Genomic DNA, 20,014 nt, shown 5'->3' on the forward strand with positions numbered 1-20,014 from the left:
GCTCTTCCTTGCTCGTAAATATTTTACTCCTGTTACCAAGAACGTGAGGGTTGGCACAAACTTAATTAAAGTTACTGCAGTGGATGACAAAGACTTCGGCTTGAATTCTGAAGTGGAATACTTCATCTCTGAGGAAAGCAAAACTAATAAATTCAGACTGGACAGGAGCACAGGCTGGCTTTCCGTGTCATCTTCGCTAATGGCTGACTTGAACAAAAACTTCCTCTTTACTGTGAAAGCAAAGGATAAAGGTAATCCTCCACTCTCATCCGAGGTAGCTGTAGAAGTAGTTGTGACAGAGGAAAATTACCATACACCTGAGTTTTCTCAAAGCCGTATGAGCGTTACTATCCTGGAGAGTCACTCTGTTGGAACAGTGGTCAGGACAGTTTCAGCCCGAGACAGAGACACTGCTATGAATGGATTAATCAGATACAATATTTCCTCTGGAAATGAGGCTGGCATCTTTGCTATCAATACAACTACCGGTACACTGACACTAGCAAAACCACTTGATTTTGAATTACACCAAAAGCATGAGCTCGTTGTTACTGCCACGGATGGAGGATGGGTGTCCAGAACAGGCTACTGCAGTGTGACTGTTAATGTCGTTGATGTCAATGATAATTCTCCAGCATTCAGCCCGGAGGACTATTTTCCCAACGTGTTAGAAAATGCCCCCAGTGGAACAACTGTTATTCGTTTAAATGCCACTGATGCTGACTCTGGACCTAATGCTGTGATTGCATATGCTATTCAGTCTTCAGATAGTGACCTCTTTGTCATTGACCCCAATACAGGAACAATCACCACCCAGGGATTTTTAGATTATGAAACAAAGCAAAGTTACCATTTAACAGTAAAGGCTTTTAATGTTCCAGATGAAGAGAAGTGCAGCTTTGCTAATGTCAACATCCAGTTACAAGGGACAAATGAATATGTGCCTCGTTTTGTGTCCAAGCTTTATTATTTTGAGGTGTCTGAGGCAGCCTCCAAAGGTACTGTTGTAGGTGAAGTTTTTGCAAGTGATCGTGATATGGGAGCTGATGGAGAAGTCCACTACCTTATCTTTGGCAACAGCAGAAAGAAAGGTTTTCAGATAGATGAGAAAAGTGGACAAATCTATGTTTCAGGACAGCTTGACAGAGAAAAAGAAGAACGAATCTCTTTGAAAGTCCTTGCAAAAAATTTTGGGAGCATTCGTGGTGCAGATATAGATGAAGTAACTGTTAATATCACTATACTGGATGCCAACGATCCTCCTGTTTTCACCTTAGGAACCTACAATGTACGGATCAGCGAGGGTGTCCCTCCAGGCACTCATGTCACCTTTGTGAGTGCATTTGATTCAGATTCTGTCCCAAGCTGGAGCAGGTTTTCGTATTTCATTGGGTCTGGCAACAACAACAGTGCCTTTTCCATCAACCCACAGACAGGACAGGTGACAGTTACTGCAGAGTTGGATCGAGAAATGTTGCCTGTGTACAACCTCTCTGTGCTGGCCATTGATTCAGGAACGCCCTCTGCTACAGGAAGCACCTCTTTATTGGTAACTTTGGAAGACATCAATGACAACGGCCCTACCTTGTCCACCAGCCATGGGGAAGTCATGGAAAATAACCGCGCAGGAACTCTTGTGATGACACTTCAGTCATCAGATCCTGATCTCCCTCCAAACCAAGGTCCTTTTACATATTACTTGCTCAGCACTGGCCCTGCAACCAGTTACTTCAGCCTTAGCACTGCTGGCGTGCTGACGACGACAAGAGAGATCGACAGGGAGCAAATCAGCGATTTCTACCTGTCGGTGATTACAAGGGACTCTGGTGTTCCTCAGATGTCTTCCACAGGAACTGTGCAGATCAAGGTAATAGACCAAAACGACAACCCGTCTCAGCCCAGAACGGTAGAAATCTTTGTTCACTATTATGGCAACCTCTTCCCAGGTGGAATTTTGGGCAACGTAAAGCCGCAGGATCCAGATGTGCTAGACAGCTTCCAGTGCTCCCTCACCTCAGGAGTTACCAGTCTCTTCAGCATTCCCGTGGGTAGCTGTGATCTGCACTCCCAGGCAAGGTCCACGGATGGCACGTTCGACCTGGCTGTCCTCAGCAACGACGGGCTGCACGGTGCCGTCACCAGCAGCGTCCGGATTTTCTTTGCAGGCTTCAGCAACACCACCATTGACAACAGCATCCTCCTCCGCCTGAGCGCCCACAGCGTGCGGGATTTCCTGACCAACCACTACCTCCACTTCCTGCGCATTGCCAGCTCCCAGCTGGCAGGACTGGGCACTGCCATCCAGCTCTATGGCCTGTACGAGGAGAGCAACCACACCTTCCTCATGGCAGCTGTCAAACGCAGCAACAACCAGTATGTGAATCCCAGCGGCGTGGCCACCTTCTTCGAGAGCATCAAAGATGTCCTCTTCCGCCAGAGCGGGGTGAGAATCGAGGCTGTGGACCATGACTGGTGCCTGCAGAGCCCCTGCCAGAATGGAGGGAGCTGCCTGAGGAGGTTGGCAGTGAGTCCAGCTCTGAAGAGCCATGAGAGCGTCCCTGTCATCATCGTGGCCAATGAGCCCCTGCGGCCCTTCGTGTGCAGGTGCATGCCGGGGTACGACGGGAGTCTCTGTGAGACTGACATTGATGAATGCCTCCCTTCCCCCTGCCACAACGACGGGACCTGCCACAACTTGGTGGGGGGCTTCTCATGCAGTTGCCCAGAGGGCTTCACTGGCATGGCCTGCGAGAGAGACGTCAATGAGTGCCTTTCCCACCCCTGCAAAAATGGTGCTGCCTGCCAGAACTTCCCAGGAAGCTTCAACTGCGTATGTAAAACAGGGTACACAGGTACGCTTTTCCTTTTTAGCATGTTTCATCCTCTTGTAGTGAGATGGGTGTTGGTCTCTTCTCCCAGGTAACAAGCAAAAGGACAAGAGGAAATGCCTTCAGTTGCACAAGGGGAGGTTTAGATTGTATATTAGGAGAAATTTCTTCACTGAAGGGGTTGTATGGCACTGAAACAGGCTGTTCAGGGAAGTGGTGGTGTCACCATCCCTGGAGGTGGTGGAGATTTAAAGAACGTGTGTGCATGGTACTAAGGGACATGGTTTTGTGGTGGACTTGGCTGTGCTGAGTTAATGGTTGGACTCAATAATCTTAAAGGTCTTTTCCAACCAAAATGATTCTAATAGGAGCATCCCCAGCAGTTGAAGAGGTCAAACAAAATGAGGTATTTTTAGTTATGAAAACTCAGAAGAACAGGTGCCCACAGTATTATTTCATTTTAGCTCTGTCCTCAGGCAAATCTCATTTACCTGATTTGCATTAGAACAGAAAGATTTTTACAAGAGCTATTTTAATTTATTAAATATGTAGAAACCAATTCCAATGTTTAAGTCTGATTCTTCTTTTCTTGTTATTGTTATGCATATTGTGGTAGCATTTCAAATCTGCTAGGAGTGTGCCAAGCAAGACAATCACCCTCTGCCCCAAATTGCTTGCAGTCATACAAGACAGAAAACAGATGAAGGATATGGGAAAAAAAATAATTCAGGCAGAGTGATCAAGCATGTCTGTTCTGTATTTTGTCCCTTTGTCGTTTTGTTTCTTTCATTAAGAACAGAAATGTCTGCAGCACTTCTGCCTCTTCTGAGTATTTTTTCCTTTAATATTTATTACACATTCAAACACAGCAGCATTTTATCCCTAGAAAAGCAGGCTGATGGTTGCTTCTGTCATGAGTCTAAACAATTTTAACTATTGCTTATGGCCACTTTTTATGGACATAATAGAAAAATCTCACCAGAGAAGATGAGGTAAGGCTTTCATTGCCTTTGCTAAGGAGTATTTCTATTGCAGATGCCATAGGGCAGCCCAGGTCAGCACAGCACTGCTCTTTATGGTGTGGGTATCCAGGCTTGCCTCCAAAACTCATTTGTGATCAGGGGGTTGATTGTTCTTTAGGTTTTTTCTTCTTAAACTAGATTAGTACAGGAGATGTGTTACACGTTATTGCAAAGAAGGAGGTTAATCAATTTCAAAATAAGGCTTTAACTACTTCATTTAAATCTACAGCATTGCATACATATTCAGTGTGAAAGGTCTGTTGATGTAAAGGACGCTGATGTAATCTTCCGTGTGAACCTCATGAATGCACTTCTGGCCTCAGGTCAGCTGCAGTTATTGTTAATTGCCAAGCAGTTCTAATTAAGTTACCAATCCAGGATTTTATTCTGTATTGTATTAGTACATGAAATTATTTTTGCCAGGAGCGTGGCAAAATAATTCTACGGCACCTATCCTTGGTAACTCTAGTTCATTAGCACTAGAGATTACATGGGCATATGTTTGCTGGTGCAACAAAGCAAAACACTTCATTAACTCTATCAGCATGCTAGAGTATATGCCTCTAGCCTATAATTTGAAACATTAAAGAAACATCTGACTATTTAATTCTGGCATTAAAGCTCATATCTTACTGTCCAATCCTCATGTCAGCTAAAAATAAAGGTCTACATGTGACAAGCTCAAAAAAATCCTTTAACTAAAAAAATGTGATGAGAGACTCTTACAGTTTGAAGTGTTGGATTTCTTTCACGCCATGGATTAAATGTGACATCTGATATGAGCTTTCTTAAACTCCTTGTCAACACAAATAACTTTAAGATAGACTACCACTGAGGCAGACGTTTCGATTTGGTAGTCAGATCTTTTTTAATCAGTTAGCCATTGCAGAATCAAGAATTATTTAAGTGTCTGAAGATTAATTTGTCAAGACAGAAAACAAATGGCACCAAAGTGTATAATTAAAAACCAAAATATCTTTGGAGTTGAATATCAGCAGAGCTTATTGAATAAGATTGCAATTAATATTTGATACATTTAGACATTTTATGTCTGTAAAAGCATAATTCTGCAAATTTAGTATTTAATAGGTTCTGCAAATGTTAGAATACAGATTGTTTGAGAATGCTTGATATAGAGGCTATTAAGTCATGCTTATACTGCCAACAGAAAGAGAACACAGCTGCTTGGGTGTTTATTCCTGATTTAGATATGATTAAAGATAGCTGTAGTGAATATAAAAATAAAGCCTGAAATTGTTTCTTTATGAACATAAACCTTGAGTGACTCTGAAGGGGAGGGAGGGAGGCAATCAGAATAGTGGATTTCTAATTCAGCTGACCATACACATAGCTCTGCTTCTTCTCTTGGAATGAAAATAGTCTCATAATTGAATTTGCATGCTTGGTAAAAAAAATAAAGATAGCTGTAGTGAATATAAAAATAAATTAGTGTTTTCTGAGAGAGACTCTCTGTTCACTGTAAATTAGAGTACATGAGCTGTAGACCTTTATAATGGTCTACCTGAAAACTGAGTCTTACTTTTCCTTGATTTATTATGTTTTGCCAGCTGCATTTCACTTCAAGATACTGCAAAGGTAATGTAGTTCTTTTCACTGGATAGGATTATAAAGAGTGATTACCTCAGAGTAACATCATTAGGGTTTAAACAATCTGTTATAATTACATCTCTTAATGATGATCAGGTTTTGTTTTTAAAATAATCACTTTCTGGAGGGAATATTCTTTGTGATTTACAGTAGTTGTCTGCCCTTCCTTTGAACCCTTCATTTCCTGTTTTCCAGGACTCATTAAGATGAAGGAATGTAGGTTTGTGAAATTGTTTCAACTGCAAGATTTAAAAATATTAGATCTACCACTTTAAAAGATGGATACAAAGAACCACAAAAACTAAAATTCTGAAATCAGCTGAAATCTAACCCAAGAGCATTCAGCTGGTATCTGCTCCTGTTACATTTTTCAATTAAAAAAGTAAATCAGGAATTTAGATTTTTGCATAAGCCCCTGCATGCAATATCATCAGCTTGAGGTGATGAATAATAAATGCTGAATGCTGTCTGTTATCAATTATCCAGCATTATTCTCATTTTCATGGTCTTCAGAAAAAAATATCTTTCTGGCACAAAAAACGAATACCCCAAATCTTTTGCTATTTCCAGCTGAGAAGAGATCTATGTACTCAACTAATGGCAGCGTTTTTCTGGACTGGGGTGTTACTGGGGTGGCTCTGGTTTGAATTCTCCTTGCTTCCCAAAACATTGTCTGAGAAGTTTTCTTCCCCTCACTGGGTATAAGACCCTGCAACATTAATCAAACATATAAGCCAAATTCTTTATGCTGCTCGAATGAAAGGATTCCCCAGCTGAGAAGTGCTTAGTAATCTGAATGTGTGAAATGCTTCTTGAAATTGGCTTGCGTAAGCTATGAGAATGTGTACATCTAATTTTTCAGGGTATGTTACTTAGGTGGGATAAAGGTCTGTCAGAACGTTACTCTTAAATTAATGTTGAAAAACATAAATCAACGGAAAAAATCCCAACTTAAATCAGGTGTGGAAAATAGCTAGTACTTGTGTAAATTCTCTACTCAAAAGACTGTCCTCTCTGAAACTCCCTTTTTCCTTTTTTTTCTCTCCACAAAAAGCATACCCTAAATATAAATGTAATACCTTAGGCAAAACATGAAAAACAGTGGATTTTCAAGCTACATTTTGCTTTTCAAAGTCTAAATCTTTAGTACACACTTTACTGTGTCTGTAACCCATGAAACCAGATGGCCATCGGGGTGGACTTGACCACATTCACTCACTTACTAAGGTCCTGGAAAGCTGACATGCTGCAAGGGAGATAACCAAAGGGGGTAGGACATGTGCTGCCACCTTGGGTGGCTTTACTTGCTATAGGAATAAGGTGTTAAAAGGAAAAAGTCAAAATTTAGTAGAAGTTGCAGGACCAAGTGCCATGTAACTGGTGTGACAGCAACTTACCTGGATGAATCCCCATGGTGAAGAAAAGACAAGATAAAAACTCTACTAGGTAAGGCCCTGAGCAGCCTGATCTAACTTTGAAGTTGCTTTCAATGGGAATTGGACATCATGACCTCTAAGGTCCCTCCAGCCTAACCTTTTCCATGGTTTCTGGAATCTATGTCCTCGCCAGAGGTCTTCAAAGATCCATGTCTGCCATTCAAGTCTTGGCAATAGCAGTAGAGGGAAAAAATAAGGGCACAGGTGAAACATGATTTGAATGAAAAGTGAAGAGTAAGTAGGTACAGCTAGAAAACTGGTCGACCCATCCAAAACCAGGAGCTGCTAGAAATTCACTGGATTTGGGCAGAGCAACCAATGCAGGCTGCCAATAATAGAGGATAGATGAGGAATGTGTGAGAGTTTCTTCCTCAGAGGAGTCTAAGGAGGACTGGCTCAAGATCTGATGGTAGCTGGAAATTTGGATGAATTTATGAAGTTCAGGATTCTGCAGAAAAGAAGGAATGAGGCATTGTAGCAGGAACTGTCTTCAGAAGGAGCTGATGTAAGGTAATTGGTAGACAAGGTTGCCTGGAGGGATACACATAAGACATGAAATGCAGGAGAGTTGGAATCTTTTAGAAGAAAAAAATATAGCTAAAAATATTTTAAAGAAGAAAAAAAAAAAAAGGATGTCTTTAAGTAGTCATACCAGATTTTTTTCTAATTGAAAATTAGTTGTATGCTAAATAAAATAAGTTGCTGTTTTTCTGGTAGTTACATGACATTATATTAAACTGTATACATTATTTTTTTTATCAGTTTCTAACTGGAATAATCTTCTTACCAGGTTTTTCTAATGGTCTTGCTTTATCAAGCTATTTTAAATCCTAATACAGAACAATCATAGTGATAAACTGGAATAGTATTCCCAAGTTATACTTTTGTTCTGCTGGTATTTGGCTGAAGGACTCTAGCTTTCTAGGATAAGCATGCTTAAATGCATTTGAAGAGGAAAAATAAGCTTCATAGGCATCTTTTGTTGGATCATTACTCCAAATGTAAATAGATAAATTTTTTTCCCTGGTCTCTAGCAGTTCAGTGAATGGCAAAGAATAGCTGAAATTTCTTCTTCATTTTAAATAAATATTAGTTTTAATAGCTCTGATGAATTCTTAAATCAGAGTATTCATCTTCTCCTGTGTCAAAACAGTTGGAATAAATGCAAACACAGTTTTATTAGTTTCATGAATTATTCAAACATTTGTTAAATGTTAAGAAGATGTTGTTATTCACTGGTTAAAATATATGCAGCTAAAATAAACATCCATATTCTGTTGCTGACTCAGCAAATATGCCAGCTTTAGTGTTAGCTGAGAAAAAGAAGAGTTAGATTGAACTGCAAAAACCTGAGGAAACCTTGTTAGCTGCACTTGATTTTTGTGAAAGCTCAGAAACATCATTGAGCTATTTTAAGCATCTCTGTCTCACTCTTGCTACGTGCTCTCCTCAGTAAGACAAATATCTTTATCACATACCATCGTTTTAAAATAAAGAAAACAGCAAAATCTGACATAAAAAGTTAGCTCATCCTTCAGTCATGCCCGCTGGAGAATAAAATATAAATAAATAGCTCTGAAGCGTAATTAGATTCAGACACTGGAAATGTTTCCTGGATTTATGGTGAATCTACAAGTTACGTATTAACCACAGGAATCTTCCAGCACTCCGTGTCTGTCCGTTTTGCAGTCACACATGGGGGGCTGCTGCTCACACGAAAGAACTGCCTGCAGACTTCTTTACATTAAACAGAAAAGTGGAGGGGGAGTGGAAAAAGGTTTTCGTGATCAGGTGACTGAAGTTGTGAAATTCTGAAAAAGCTAACAGAGTTAATACAGCACAGTCTTGGTTTTCTGCAGTTGTAGGAGAAGCAATCCCTAGGGATTCCACATTGTGCAGTGCAGTCATGGGAGATGTGAGAATTATAAGGTATATGTGACATACAAGAATGGACACTCTATGTTGTACTTTTAATTTAAGCGTATATAGTGTGAGGAATAAAATAAATCCTTATCAGTGCAATAAGAAGCATTAAGACAATCTTAGCCTTTGCTGTGTGTAGATATCCGGGTCTAGATGAAGTTCAAGGAGAGGTCTGGAAGAGTGTGGGTGATTTTTCCACTTTTTACAGAAAAACATGAGGAACAAATGTGAAGCTATTTAAAAAAACATATAGATGTGGTACTCAAGAACATGGTTTAGTGGTGGATGTGGCAGTGCTGGGTTAACAGTTGGACCTGATGATCTGAAAGGCCTTTTCTAACCAAAATGATTCTGTGGTGATACTCTTTAAGTTTTTGCTGAGCAGGCAGTGAAGGTGGGCACTGTTGGCAGAAGACAGGCAGGTAACTTCCTTGATAAAAGCTTAGCAATTAAAAACTTAGAAGTGAAGACCAGTGCTTCTGTAGTTACTGTTTCCACTCAAAGAAAATTTTAGTCCTGTACAAAGAATCCCCTTGTCACAGTATTCAGCATCTGTTAAAATATTCACTTGTTCTCTGGGTTCCTTTCCCTGTTGAAATGAATGATGCGATTTCAGCTTGTTCTCTGGTGAATAATATTTACCACATGTGACAATGTCTGCTTAGAAAAGGACTGTATCCAGGGTAACTTCTTTTAGCTCTAGAGGGCTGTGGTCCCTCCAAGTCAGGAAGGAGGTTGTAATTGATGAGGAAAAATGAGAAAAATCATATAATGTACAATAGCAGCCTGTGTTCAGCATGCTGTGTTCATACAGGGTCCAGCAAGGGCTGTCTGTGTCTCCTTCACACTAATGAGTGTGTTGAATTCAATAGGGAATTAGTTGATCTCCTTTCATATCATGATCTTTCTTTCAGGGACACTGCTTAATAAAAAATAAAATAAAAATAATTAAAAGCCAAAACACTGATATCTGTATGAGATGATTACAATGTGTGACATTTGAAAAGTTAATTTCTCTGGGCTACATGTTATGCCTGTGTCAGGGCTGGGAGCAGCCCAGCACCGTGTCTGTGTGTCCTCTCTCCATCCCACAGCCACACCTGGTCCCTGGCACTCTCCCTCCTGGCCATGCCTTCAGCATTGGCTCATCAGCTCGTTACCTGATTTTCCTATTGGCCTGAATACTCTAACCTGGAAATTGCTTTTATTCCCTAATCACAGGGAAAACATGTGACTCCACTGTCAATTACTGTGAGTGCAACCCCTGCTTCAACGGTGGATCCTGCCAAAGTGGGGTGGAGGGGTATTACTGCCACTGCCCCTTTGGTGAGTGCATTTTGCCTCTTCTCCTTTCTCCTTCCTTCCTCTCCTGCCTCATACCAGACACTTTTAGGAGGGCTTAAGAGTAAGATCACTGTAAATTGCATCCCTATTCCTGGGCTTTACACACTTGTGAAGCGCAAGGAAGTCGTCAGAATGTTGAACTAGAAAAAGGGACTTGGGAATGATACTGAGCGGAGGGGGTTTGGTTTTCTTTGGAGAAATTAGCATAATTTGTCAAAATACCCTTAAAGCAAGAATTAGTGAGGACCCACACTTTTCTGCAAGCGAGGAGCACAACAGTAGATACTGGCACTTTTCTACTTAGTAGATTTGATCAAGAGAACATCACTGAATCAAACCAGCTTTTTTAGCAGTACTTGCCCACTCAATTTATTATATAAGTTCTGAGTTCCAAAACCAGAGCACAATTCTGAGAATCAGAGCAGCATATAGTACTGCTAAAATAGTTCAGGAATGATTAGAATTTAATTATTCCAAATTTGGTTTACAAAATGAACCCAATAAGGACATAAACACAAATACTTTAATGGATCATGATATAATTGCAGCAAGATTGCTTCTGAATGCAGATTAATCCAGAATTTTCATTGTTCATATAGAAAAGCATGAAAGTAAATGCAAAACATTAATTGAAACAGATAAACCTGAGAGATCACTTAAGGCCGCTGAAAACTCTCACACAAAAGTATGGTTCTCAGTACATATTTGTAACTACAGCTGAATATGGTTTTCTACTTACATGTACATTAATTTATTTATTTTATTTCCTTTGGGTTTTTTTTGTTTTCTCAGAGTTTATTCATATCCTATATATAGTCATGGTCCACTGTAAATGTAACAAATATTCATAAGTAAAGTAAGTTTTTTCTCGTCAATGCAGTAAAAAAAATAAAAGTCAAGGGAAATTCTGTGGCAGATCTGAAAACTATGTGGAATGCACCAAAATATTCAGATCAACAAAAATACTGAGAAAGCTTAATGTTTTAATTATAAATATGTTTATATTGTAAGTATAAAAAGCGAGCTACTGATTGAGAAAACAGTTTAGATAACATCCATAAAGAGAGAAATAAGCTCAGGTTGCAAATCTATTTCCATAACTGGATTAACAAATGCCTGATTATAATTAACAACCATACTTGACATAGCTGTCAAACTCACTTTTTTTGTTTTCTTAAGAAACTGTAGAGCTCAATGAAATCTACCTTGTTTTTCAATAGCTGTAACTGTCATTTGTAACTCAATTTTTAAATTTAAGTGTAGGTATTTCAACACTCACTTGTGGGTAATAGGATTCTTCTGTTCCAATTGTATGTTTTTAATCATACTTTAGGGGTTTCTTAAAGAGCCCATGACTCATAGCCATGGCCAGAGCACATCAGAACTTTTATTTCTGGGAGAATGATCAATGAGGAAGAAGCCACCTGATACCACGTTTTACTTTTCATTTTGCAGGTGTTTTTGGGAATCATTGTGAACTGAACAGTTATGGATTTGAAGAGCTGTCATATATGGAGTTTCCCAGTATGGATCCCAACAATAATTACATCTATATAAAATTTGCCACTATCAAAAGTAATGCATTAATGCTTTATAACTATGATAACCAAACTGGAGAGCGGGCAGAATTTCTGGCCTTGGAAATAGTAGAAGAGAGGCTGAGATTCTCCTACAATCTTGGCAGTGGCACATACAAGCTCACCACAACTAAGAAGGTGTCTGACGGACAGTTTCACACAGTTATTGCCCGGAGGGCTGGAATGGTAAGAAATGCTAAAATGATAATTTAAGACAAGTTCAGCCAAGTCACTTTGGCATCCATATGAACTCAGAGGAACATAAAATTAGTAACATTGTATTTGCTAGCAGAACCTCCAACTTTGGAAAAAACTTCCCTTGTTTCTGTCTTACTCCAACTGACTCAAAGACCTGGAATGGTTTGATTAGGATGATGATGATGATAAAGAATGATTAAAAAAACATGTGCAGTGCCCCATACTCTAAATGTGAAAAATGAGAACCCAGAATAATTAATGAAATAAATTACTACACATGAGGCTAATTAACTGATGCAGATTACAGGGATGATTATCAGGGGGACCTAATTAACTATAGTGACTACAAAAAGTCTCAAAATAATTTTTCTCAATATCTGGAAAATAGTAGGGGACAAACTTAGAATTCCAGGTATCCCTGATCTTCTTGAACTACTTTAGAGATTTTACTAGTCTCATTGGACTGGAAGCCTGGTTTTCTTCTGTAGGATAGATGTAAGAATTTCAAAGGTGCTACATCAAGAGGGCTTTTTTAGGGGAGAGAGGGGAGTTACTTTTCTTTCTGTCCCCCAGAAAACATCTGAAGGGGTGAATTTTGCCAAAAACTGGATTGGGACAACTGATTGTCTTTTGCCTGGTGCTCTGACCCTTCCCTTGCCTTTGTGGTTTTTTTTCCAGTAAATGTTTTCTATTCCTCTTCTATCATTTTTTAAATAATATTTCCAAAGCAGAACATAAACCAAATGCTCTTTGAATTCCAGCCAAGCTTTTTAGCTTTTTGACTCCACAGTGTTTGAGTTAGAAATGAAACCAAATCTATTTGCTATCCATAATCAGTAACTATTACCCAACAGCTCCCTTCTCAGACAGAAATGTCCAGCGCATGCAGGATCCCATATTCTTCCCGTGTTTGAAATTAAAGTCAAATAAAAATAATATATGGCTGAAGCTCCACATTTTGTTTTATATATTTCAAGAAAAAAGGGAATAAAAGAATAAACTGTTCTGCCCAGTGTGGTTGCCTCTGAGTCCTTGCAGAGATTTCCCATCATGTGCTGCTTCAGAAGGCAGCGCTGCTCAGACACAGCCCTTCAGTATTTTTTTAATCTGCACAGTTCTGAAGAGCATCAGGTCTGGGGTGAGATGTCCATAGGCACAAATCATAGAATCATCAAGGTTGGAAAAGATGATCAAGATCATCGAGTCCATCTATCTGCTCTACAACCCCTAGTCACTAAACCGTCTCCTAAAACACCATGTCCACCTGTTTATTGAACACCTCCTGGGGTGGTGCCTCCACCAACTCCCTGAGCTGCCTGTTCCAATGCCTCACCACTCTTAAACTGGGAGAAAAACATAGTCCAATGTCCAAATGTCCAAAAACATAGTCCAAAATGTCCCAATAGTGGTTGAGGGATCTATTACTTTGTGGTCTGGGGTTCTTTGGAGGACCAGGGTTGTATCCTGACATTCTTAAATGGTGCTTTTTTCTTCTCTGAGTGTTTAGCCTGGAACTGCATGTGAGACCTGATTTCTCCATTTATTGAAGGGGGGATGGTTTAGTCTTCACCTGGATTTGCAAATCCAATTTGTTTGTGTTTGTAGGACTTAAATATCCAAATAAGATGAAGGATAATTGTGATGTTGAGTAATGACTTCGTTTTAATGTGCATTAATATCAGATACTTAATAATTTACATTGCATCTTCCAAATGGTGAAGCCCAAAGGTGCACCTATATCTGGAAAGGCACCAGGCTCCCATTTTAGCTACTAAATTAGTGTGATATTTCTTTCAATAAGATGTAAATGGTTAAGTATAGGAGCACACATTAAAAATTTTAATAAATAAATTAAATATACTTAAGAAAAAAATAGAGCAGGCAAATGTTTAATTTGTTGATATGCCAGAGGGTTAGACTATAGAAGAGAACATAAAAAGGACTATTTACAGGAAATTTTGGCTATGAGTGCCTCGGGCTGACAGCAAATGTTTAAGACAGCCTATACCTTTGTGTGTTTTGTTGGGTTTTTTTAATGTTTAAACTTTCTCAATAATGTCAGCTGTTTACAAACACAGTATGTGAAAAGAATCGCCTTTGTCTTAGATATTTCTGCTGCGGGAAAAATGTCTCCCAGGTGTCCAAAACTGTATAAAATAGCCCTCCTTCAGGATTCCAAATCTGTCATTTCCTACAGCACAGTGGGATTTTATCGGAAACTGGTAAAATCATTAAGTTGTCAGTCCTGAGCTATTGCAGAGTGACAGGATAGAAAGTCTCATAATGCGGCGAGGTAACCGTAGAGTAATGCCTAAGTAACAAGCAGGAACATTTGACTAACATTAGAAAATAAATTGTATGAACTCTGGTCCAAGTAAAATATATTCTCAAATATCTAGCCCTTCAGCTGGGGTTGTAGCTTGGCTTTCACAGTGCATAGCGATGTAAGTTAGGGAGATTAGGCTGATTGAGCTAAGAACAAAAAACTAATTTTGTTTTTTGTTGTTGATATTCTGAAGCAAAAATATGCATGTATGTGATGGCATAAAGACCTGCCAGCTTATTATTCTTTCTATGAATTGTTTCATTTATACAGGGCTATAATCTGCTTTGGAGCTGCAGGCTGACTTTTCTGGGGAAAAGCAGTTTGCTCATTATGTATGGAAAGAAATTCCAGATAAGTTTTCATTAAAAATAGCAAATTGAATAATTTAGGCATACTGTAGGGCATGATGTAGGGCTGAGAGCTATGAATTTATTTTGTCAATGCAATGCATCAGCTCACAGTATGTGTTTGAAAATAGCATGGACAATCTATGGGGATTTCAACAGGACATTTATAGTGAACTTAGTTGCAGGCAGGAAAAAAAGCCATGGCAGAGCAATGACGTACTGATGGCTATTACTGTTTGCTCAGCTCCTGTAGAGTAACTTAAATCAAAATATAAAGCAAGGCATTTTTTAAAGTGACATTGGATATAAATTTGCTGTAAAAGTGTGCCACACATCTAGTATGAAACATGAGAAGCTGATATGTACAATTTGGAGATTGCATTTTATTTTTCTGAAAGTTTGTTTTAAGAAATAACCTTCAGGATTGTTTGATTGTTTGGGGTTTTGTGTTTTTGTTGGTTTGGGGGTTTTTTTGCATCTGTTGTTAATAAATCACTGTGGTGAAAGTTCTTTGCTAAATAAGGAATAAAATAGAAACTCCTTTTTAAATCAGCTGGAATTATTTCATTATTTTAGTGAAAGCTTTGGTTAGACTTTTCGGGATCACAAAAGTGCCATGGTTTGCTTTAGTGTAAGTGACTGAGATGGGTAATGAAGCAACTTCCTTGTCTGGGGTTTGGAGATTATAGTAAAGAGGAAGACAGCTCTATGTGCTAGTGCTGCCATATACTTTTCTGAATGTCAGTTTGATCCCATCAGCTTGGTCCCACTGTAGGTATCTGGATGTTTAGCAGGCTGCCCAGAGAAGTGGTGGAGTCACCATCCCTGGAGGCATTTAAAAGATGTGTAGATGCAGTGCTTAGGAACATGGTTTAGTGGTGGACTTGGCAGTGCTGCATTAACAGTTGGACGTGATAATATGGAAAGTCTTGTCCAAACAAAATTATTCTATGATTCTATGTTTTACCATTATCAATGTGGGGCAAATATCCCTCTTGACCTGTCAACCTAAGGGCTACCTTAATCAGGTCCACTTGGTTATTCTTTTGCGTATTTTTTAGTGGCTGATTATTTTTAACTAGTCATCTCAGAGTTAGTACTCCCAGCTTTTGTAACATGCTTTTTATCAAGTTCAAGCAATACAGGTAATGTCATGGCCAAGCCCTTGGTGTCTAGAAGGAGCAGTGCTCTGTTCAGATCAAGAGTAGGATATGGTATGAGCCAAGATAACTACAGTTTCAAGGACTAAAGCAAACAAACATAAAAGAAGCCCAACCCAAATCTGAACACTGTGTGTTTCACTGATTCTTTCTATGAAGCAGTCAATTAGCTTGCTCTCTGTTAGTACCCACATCTCAGTATTCACTGTGTTGATGCAGAACAGAGTTGATCAGTGGCTCTGAAGCACCCTGTGATCCTGAGTGACACAGTAATATACAAGTGCTCCATTATAGCTAATTCTTTCATAAAATATATTTAATCATGGATATTTAATGTGGTTAGGGACTACAACCTTGTACTATTCAGCATATTTGTGTGCGTGGCTTTTGCAGGCAGCATCACTGACGGTGGATTCCTGCTCTGAGGATCAGGAGCCAGGCTACTGCACTGTTAGCAATGTTGCTGTTTCTACTGACTGGTAAAGAATTCTTCATTTTGTGGGTTTGGGTTTGTGTTTTTTTTGGAGTAAAATGAAAATGAAATCACCCTCTAAAGCCAGAGACATTTGGAGTAATGGTTACATTCCCTTACCCCAGCCCCAGGCAAGGGATGGACACCTCAGAGGCAGGCAAAGGCAAGGATCCCAAGTGTCTTTTTCTCCCATCTTTGCAGAAAAAAAATAGATTTTCAACATATATGGCTTTTTAACTCAGGCAACATTTCTGCATGGAATTTTTTCATGACAAGGAGTTTGTTCAGAAATCCCAAGTTCTCTACTCCATCTCTGTCCCCAGGCTCTCGGAGCACAAAGAATCGTATGGCCATGGATAGTCTGCACTGTGGAGTAAACAGGGATAAGACTTATTGCCCAATGCTATGAGATTTCACATCATAATCTAGAAAGATTTAACAAACCAGAATATCAGATGCTCATCGTTATTGACAACTTGTAAATCTTAGTTATACAGTAGAACACAAATGTGTTTGTTATAATCAACTGACTCTTCAATATACAGCACTACTCTTTGACAGTTTGAAGTTCTACAATATTTAGTGCTACAAATCTTTAGCAAAGCCTACCCCACTTTTACATTTTTAATCATATCTATCTTCCCAAAACCAGGCTCAGACTCAAAATGCTACTTCTCTAGTAGCATCTACATTTCACTCCAGTGTTCAGTTTTGGGCTTTGCTTTGGGGTATGCTTACTACACTTCCCATTTCTTACAGAGGTGTAGGAAATAGCATCATATGATTACTGCTTTCTTAAAAAAATGTATTTAAAAAAAAAAAAAAAAAAGGTAATTACTTTGACATTATTTTAAGTAATTTCCAGATGTCATACTTTACAGTTTTCACTGCTTAAACACTGGCCAACACGGAGAAAAAACCTTATTTCCTGTGTTTACCATAGCTCACTCAGAAGCCTTTCTCTCCATCTTTAGGTCCTTTTTGCAGATAACAACTTTTATCCCCATTACTTTGACTTATTTGTTACAAGGATCATATTTTCTGTCACATGTGGTTTCCCTGCTGGCAAAGATGTCATATCTTTGTAAAATAATGAATCCATCTTCCAGCTACTTAAATAACATCTACCTTTTAAACAATAATTGAGTAAAAACCCTATTCATTATGATTCCAAGCATGCTGCTCAGTCAAGTGAATAGAAATTTTGACATGAAATAACTGGGTGTGAATTCAGAGTCATACCCATTATAACTGCTAGTTCAAGCGCTACTGATCTCTCTGTCTCCCCTTCTAAATGTAAAATATGAATTTTGGAAGAGGCATTTTAGTCACAGACCGTAGGTGATGGTTACAGTTCCTGTGTTGTCCTCGCTGCCTTAATGTCCAATACTGATACATTATTTTTTTTACTTTTTTATAGGACTCTTGATGTACAACCAAATCGAGTTACTGTTGGTGGCATTAGGTCTGTAGAGCCCATCCTTCAAAGAAGAGGACAGGTGGAAAGCCATGATTTTGTGGGCTGTATAATGGAGTTTGCAGTCAACGGACGGCCCCTGGAGCCCAGCCAGGCTTTGGCAGCTCAAGGAATCTTAGACCAGTATGTCTGCTATATATGGTATCGAGTGGACAGCCTTTACAGTAAAGGAAGTAGTCATCAAAGTCAGATGCTATTCCGTTCAGACACCATCAGATATTTATTCTTAAAGAAATAACTGTAAAATTTATTGTAAAGTGTGAAAAATGTAGGAGGAAAGTGAACTTGGATGGAAGGTTCACAACAGATTACAGAGGCTTCAAAAAAAGCAACATCAGTACATTTCTATTGCCAATTATTTAAGTTGCTTTGCAGGCTGAAATAGAGTACCCCTGTTATTTGGTTTCTTTATAAATTCCACCTGGGTTTGACTGTTTGCTAACCCTCTACTCTCTCTTATTTCTTTTTAATCCACAATGTCTGTTCTATCACTTTGCTTCTCAAGTATCACTGAATTTCCCTCATATCCTCGGAGTGGCCTTTCAGAAATGATGGACTATCTGATTCTATTGTTTTTCCACCTTGGTGTTTGAAGTCACAGTTGTTGCGATAATATCAGTCCAGATTTGCCAGCATGCCCTTCCATTTTCAACCCCCAAGTTTGCACTGGTTGTTGTGATATGAAATCTCTAAGATCTGCAGCATAAAAAACACCTAAAAGAGATTCATCTTCTCTTGCATAATAGATAATAGGAATTTTGCTGTCTCTGAATTCCTTTCTCTTTTGTAAGACTGTTATAACTTGACCCTGAAAATTGGGATCTGCTTAGAAACATGAGCTGCCTGTGGAGAAGAGCCTCGCCACTTTTGTGTTTCTGGGAGGATGGGTGCTTCCCAGCACATTTTCTCTGCTTGTTTGTGCTTATGTCCTTCAGCATCTACTTCTCCCATTTGTTTCAGATGTCCCAGACTTGAAGGTGCTTGCACAACCAGCCCCTGCCAACATGGTGGCACGTGTGTTGATCATTGGTCATGGCAGCAGTGTCACTGCAAAGATGGACTGACAGGAAAGCACTGTGAAAAATGTATGGAGGGGTTTTTACTGTCTTTCTCTTTAATATACACCTACCTATGGTTGAAGCAAACACTATGAAGAGTTTCTTTTCAAGAGCATGCAATAATGAATTTTAGAAAATAATTAAAAGAAGTGACAAGTTTGCCTCTGAAATAATTTTGAAGGGCAAGTCCACAATAGACTATTGTCCTTTCATGAACTAAAAATAGCAAGAAGTTACGTATATTATGTTCTCTGGTCTGTATATCACTTTTTGGGTAACTCGCACACATTTAAAACTAGCGCTTCCCAGTAATGTATAATCAGAAACTAAAATAAAGCAATCCCAAAGGAGGGATTTATCTGCTATGGGGATTTCAGAGGGTAAGGGAAATCCTTTCCCTTCACATAACCATTATGTGCATGTGCTTCTGGCTTCTCCCAGCTGTAGGCCTTTTTATCAAATGGCCATCAGATTATATGCAAGAAAATATGGTAAATGTAAATAAAAGCAAGCCATTTACACTCTGGGGTTATTAACTCACATATGGGCAGCTCTGTAAATCAATATGGGATTGTCTAGGAGAGTAAAGTGATTTATTTCCATGTAGTTGCAGTATAATGACTGGGCTTTATTTTCTTACATGTCCCATTATTGTTTAGCTGATTTATATACTTTTATTGCGCCTGTTTACAAAAGAAGTTAGCCATAATTTTAACAGCATTTGGTAGTCGATGCTCTGCCACTTTTTTTTCTTTCTTTTTTATGGCATAACAAATAGAAAGTCATTATCTCTGCCCTGAAGAGCTTAGAGTTCAATATATCATGAAACCCTGCTTGCAGTAATGGAAACAGTAACATCCCTGGGAAGGAATTACAGCTCTGAGAGCCAGATTTCTTTTCCCTACTCCCTCACTTGTTTCCCAGCAAGTTTTAATTTACTACTGACTGATAGCAGCAGTAAATTACTAGCACACTCCCACTCTCAAACACACATTCTAGTTGAAGCCAAGGAGTAGAGGGGCTGAAATGGCCATTCTTTCCTGCTCTCCCCCCATACCTGCTCTGAACTTGATCTCTGCCCTGAAAGAAAAGGGTTGTTATTATGCAGATGATCACCAGGGCTGTAACGAGCTGCCTACTCAGAACTTGCCCATCCTTGTCCCAGATATTACCGCCGACACTGCCTTATCGCTGGAAGGCAAAGGACGACTGGACTACCACATGAGCCCAAACAAGAA

General features: G+C 39.2%; 1 protein-coding gene across 1 annotated transcript in view; it reads left to right on the forward strand.

The window, feature by feature from the left end:
* The window catches only part of FAT4 (FAT atypical cadherin 4), a 268,723-nt gene that overhangs the window by 236,842 nt on the left and 11,867 nt on the right, over positions 1–20,014 (forward strand). The window contains exons 11-17 of the mRNA XM_010008976.1: positions 8–2,852; positions 10,039–10,143; positions 11,617–11,924; positions 16,163–16,248; positions 17,662–17,841; positions 18,679–18,803; positions 19,942–20,012. Of these exons, the coding sequence (XP_010007278.1) occupies positions 8–2,852; positions 10,039–10,143; positions 11,617–11,924; positions 16,163–16,248; positions 17,662–17,841; positions 18,679–18,803; positions 19,942–20,012 (3,720 nt within the window). The remainder of the gene's footprint in view (positions 1–7; positions 2,853–10,038; positions 10,144–11,616; positions 11,925–16,162; positions 16,249–17,661; positions 17,842–18,678; positions 18,804–19,941; positions 20,013–20,014) is intronic.

This window comes from Chaetura pelagica, unplaced genomic scaffold (genome assembly GCF_000747805.2).
Source record: "Chaetura pelagica isolate M959 unplaced genomic scaffold, ChaPel_1.0 scaffold221, whole genome shotgun sequence".
NCBI classification, from domain to species: domain Eukaryota; kingdom Metazoa; phylum Chordata; class Aves; order Apodiformes; family Apodidae; genus Chaetura; species Chaetura pelagica.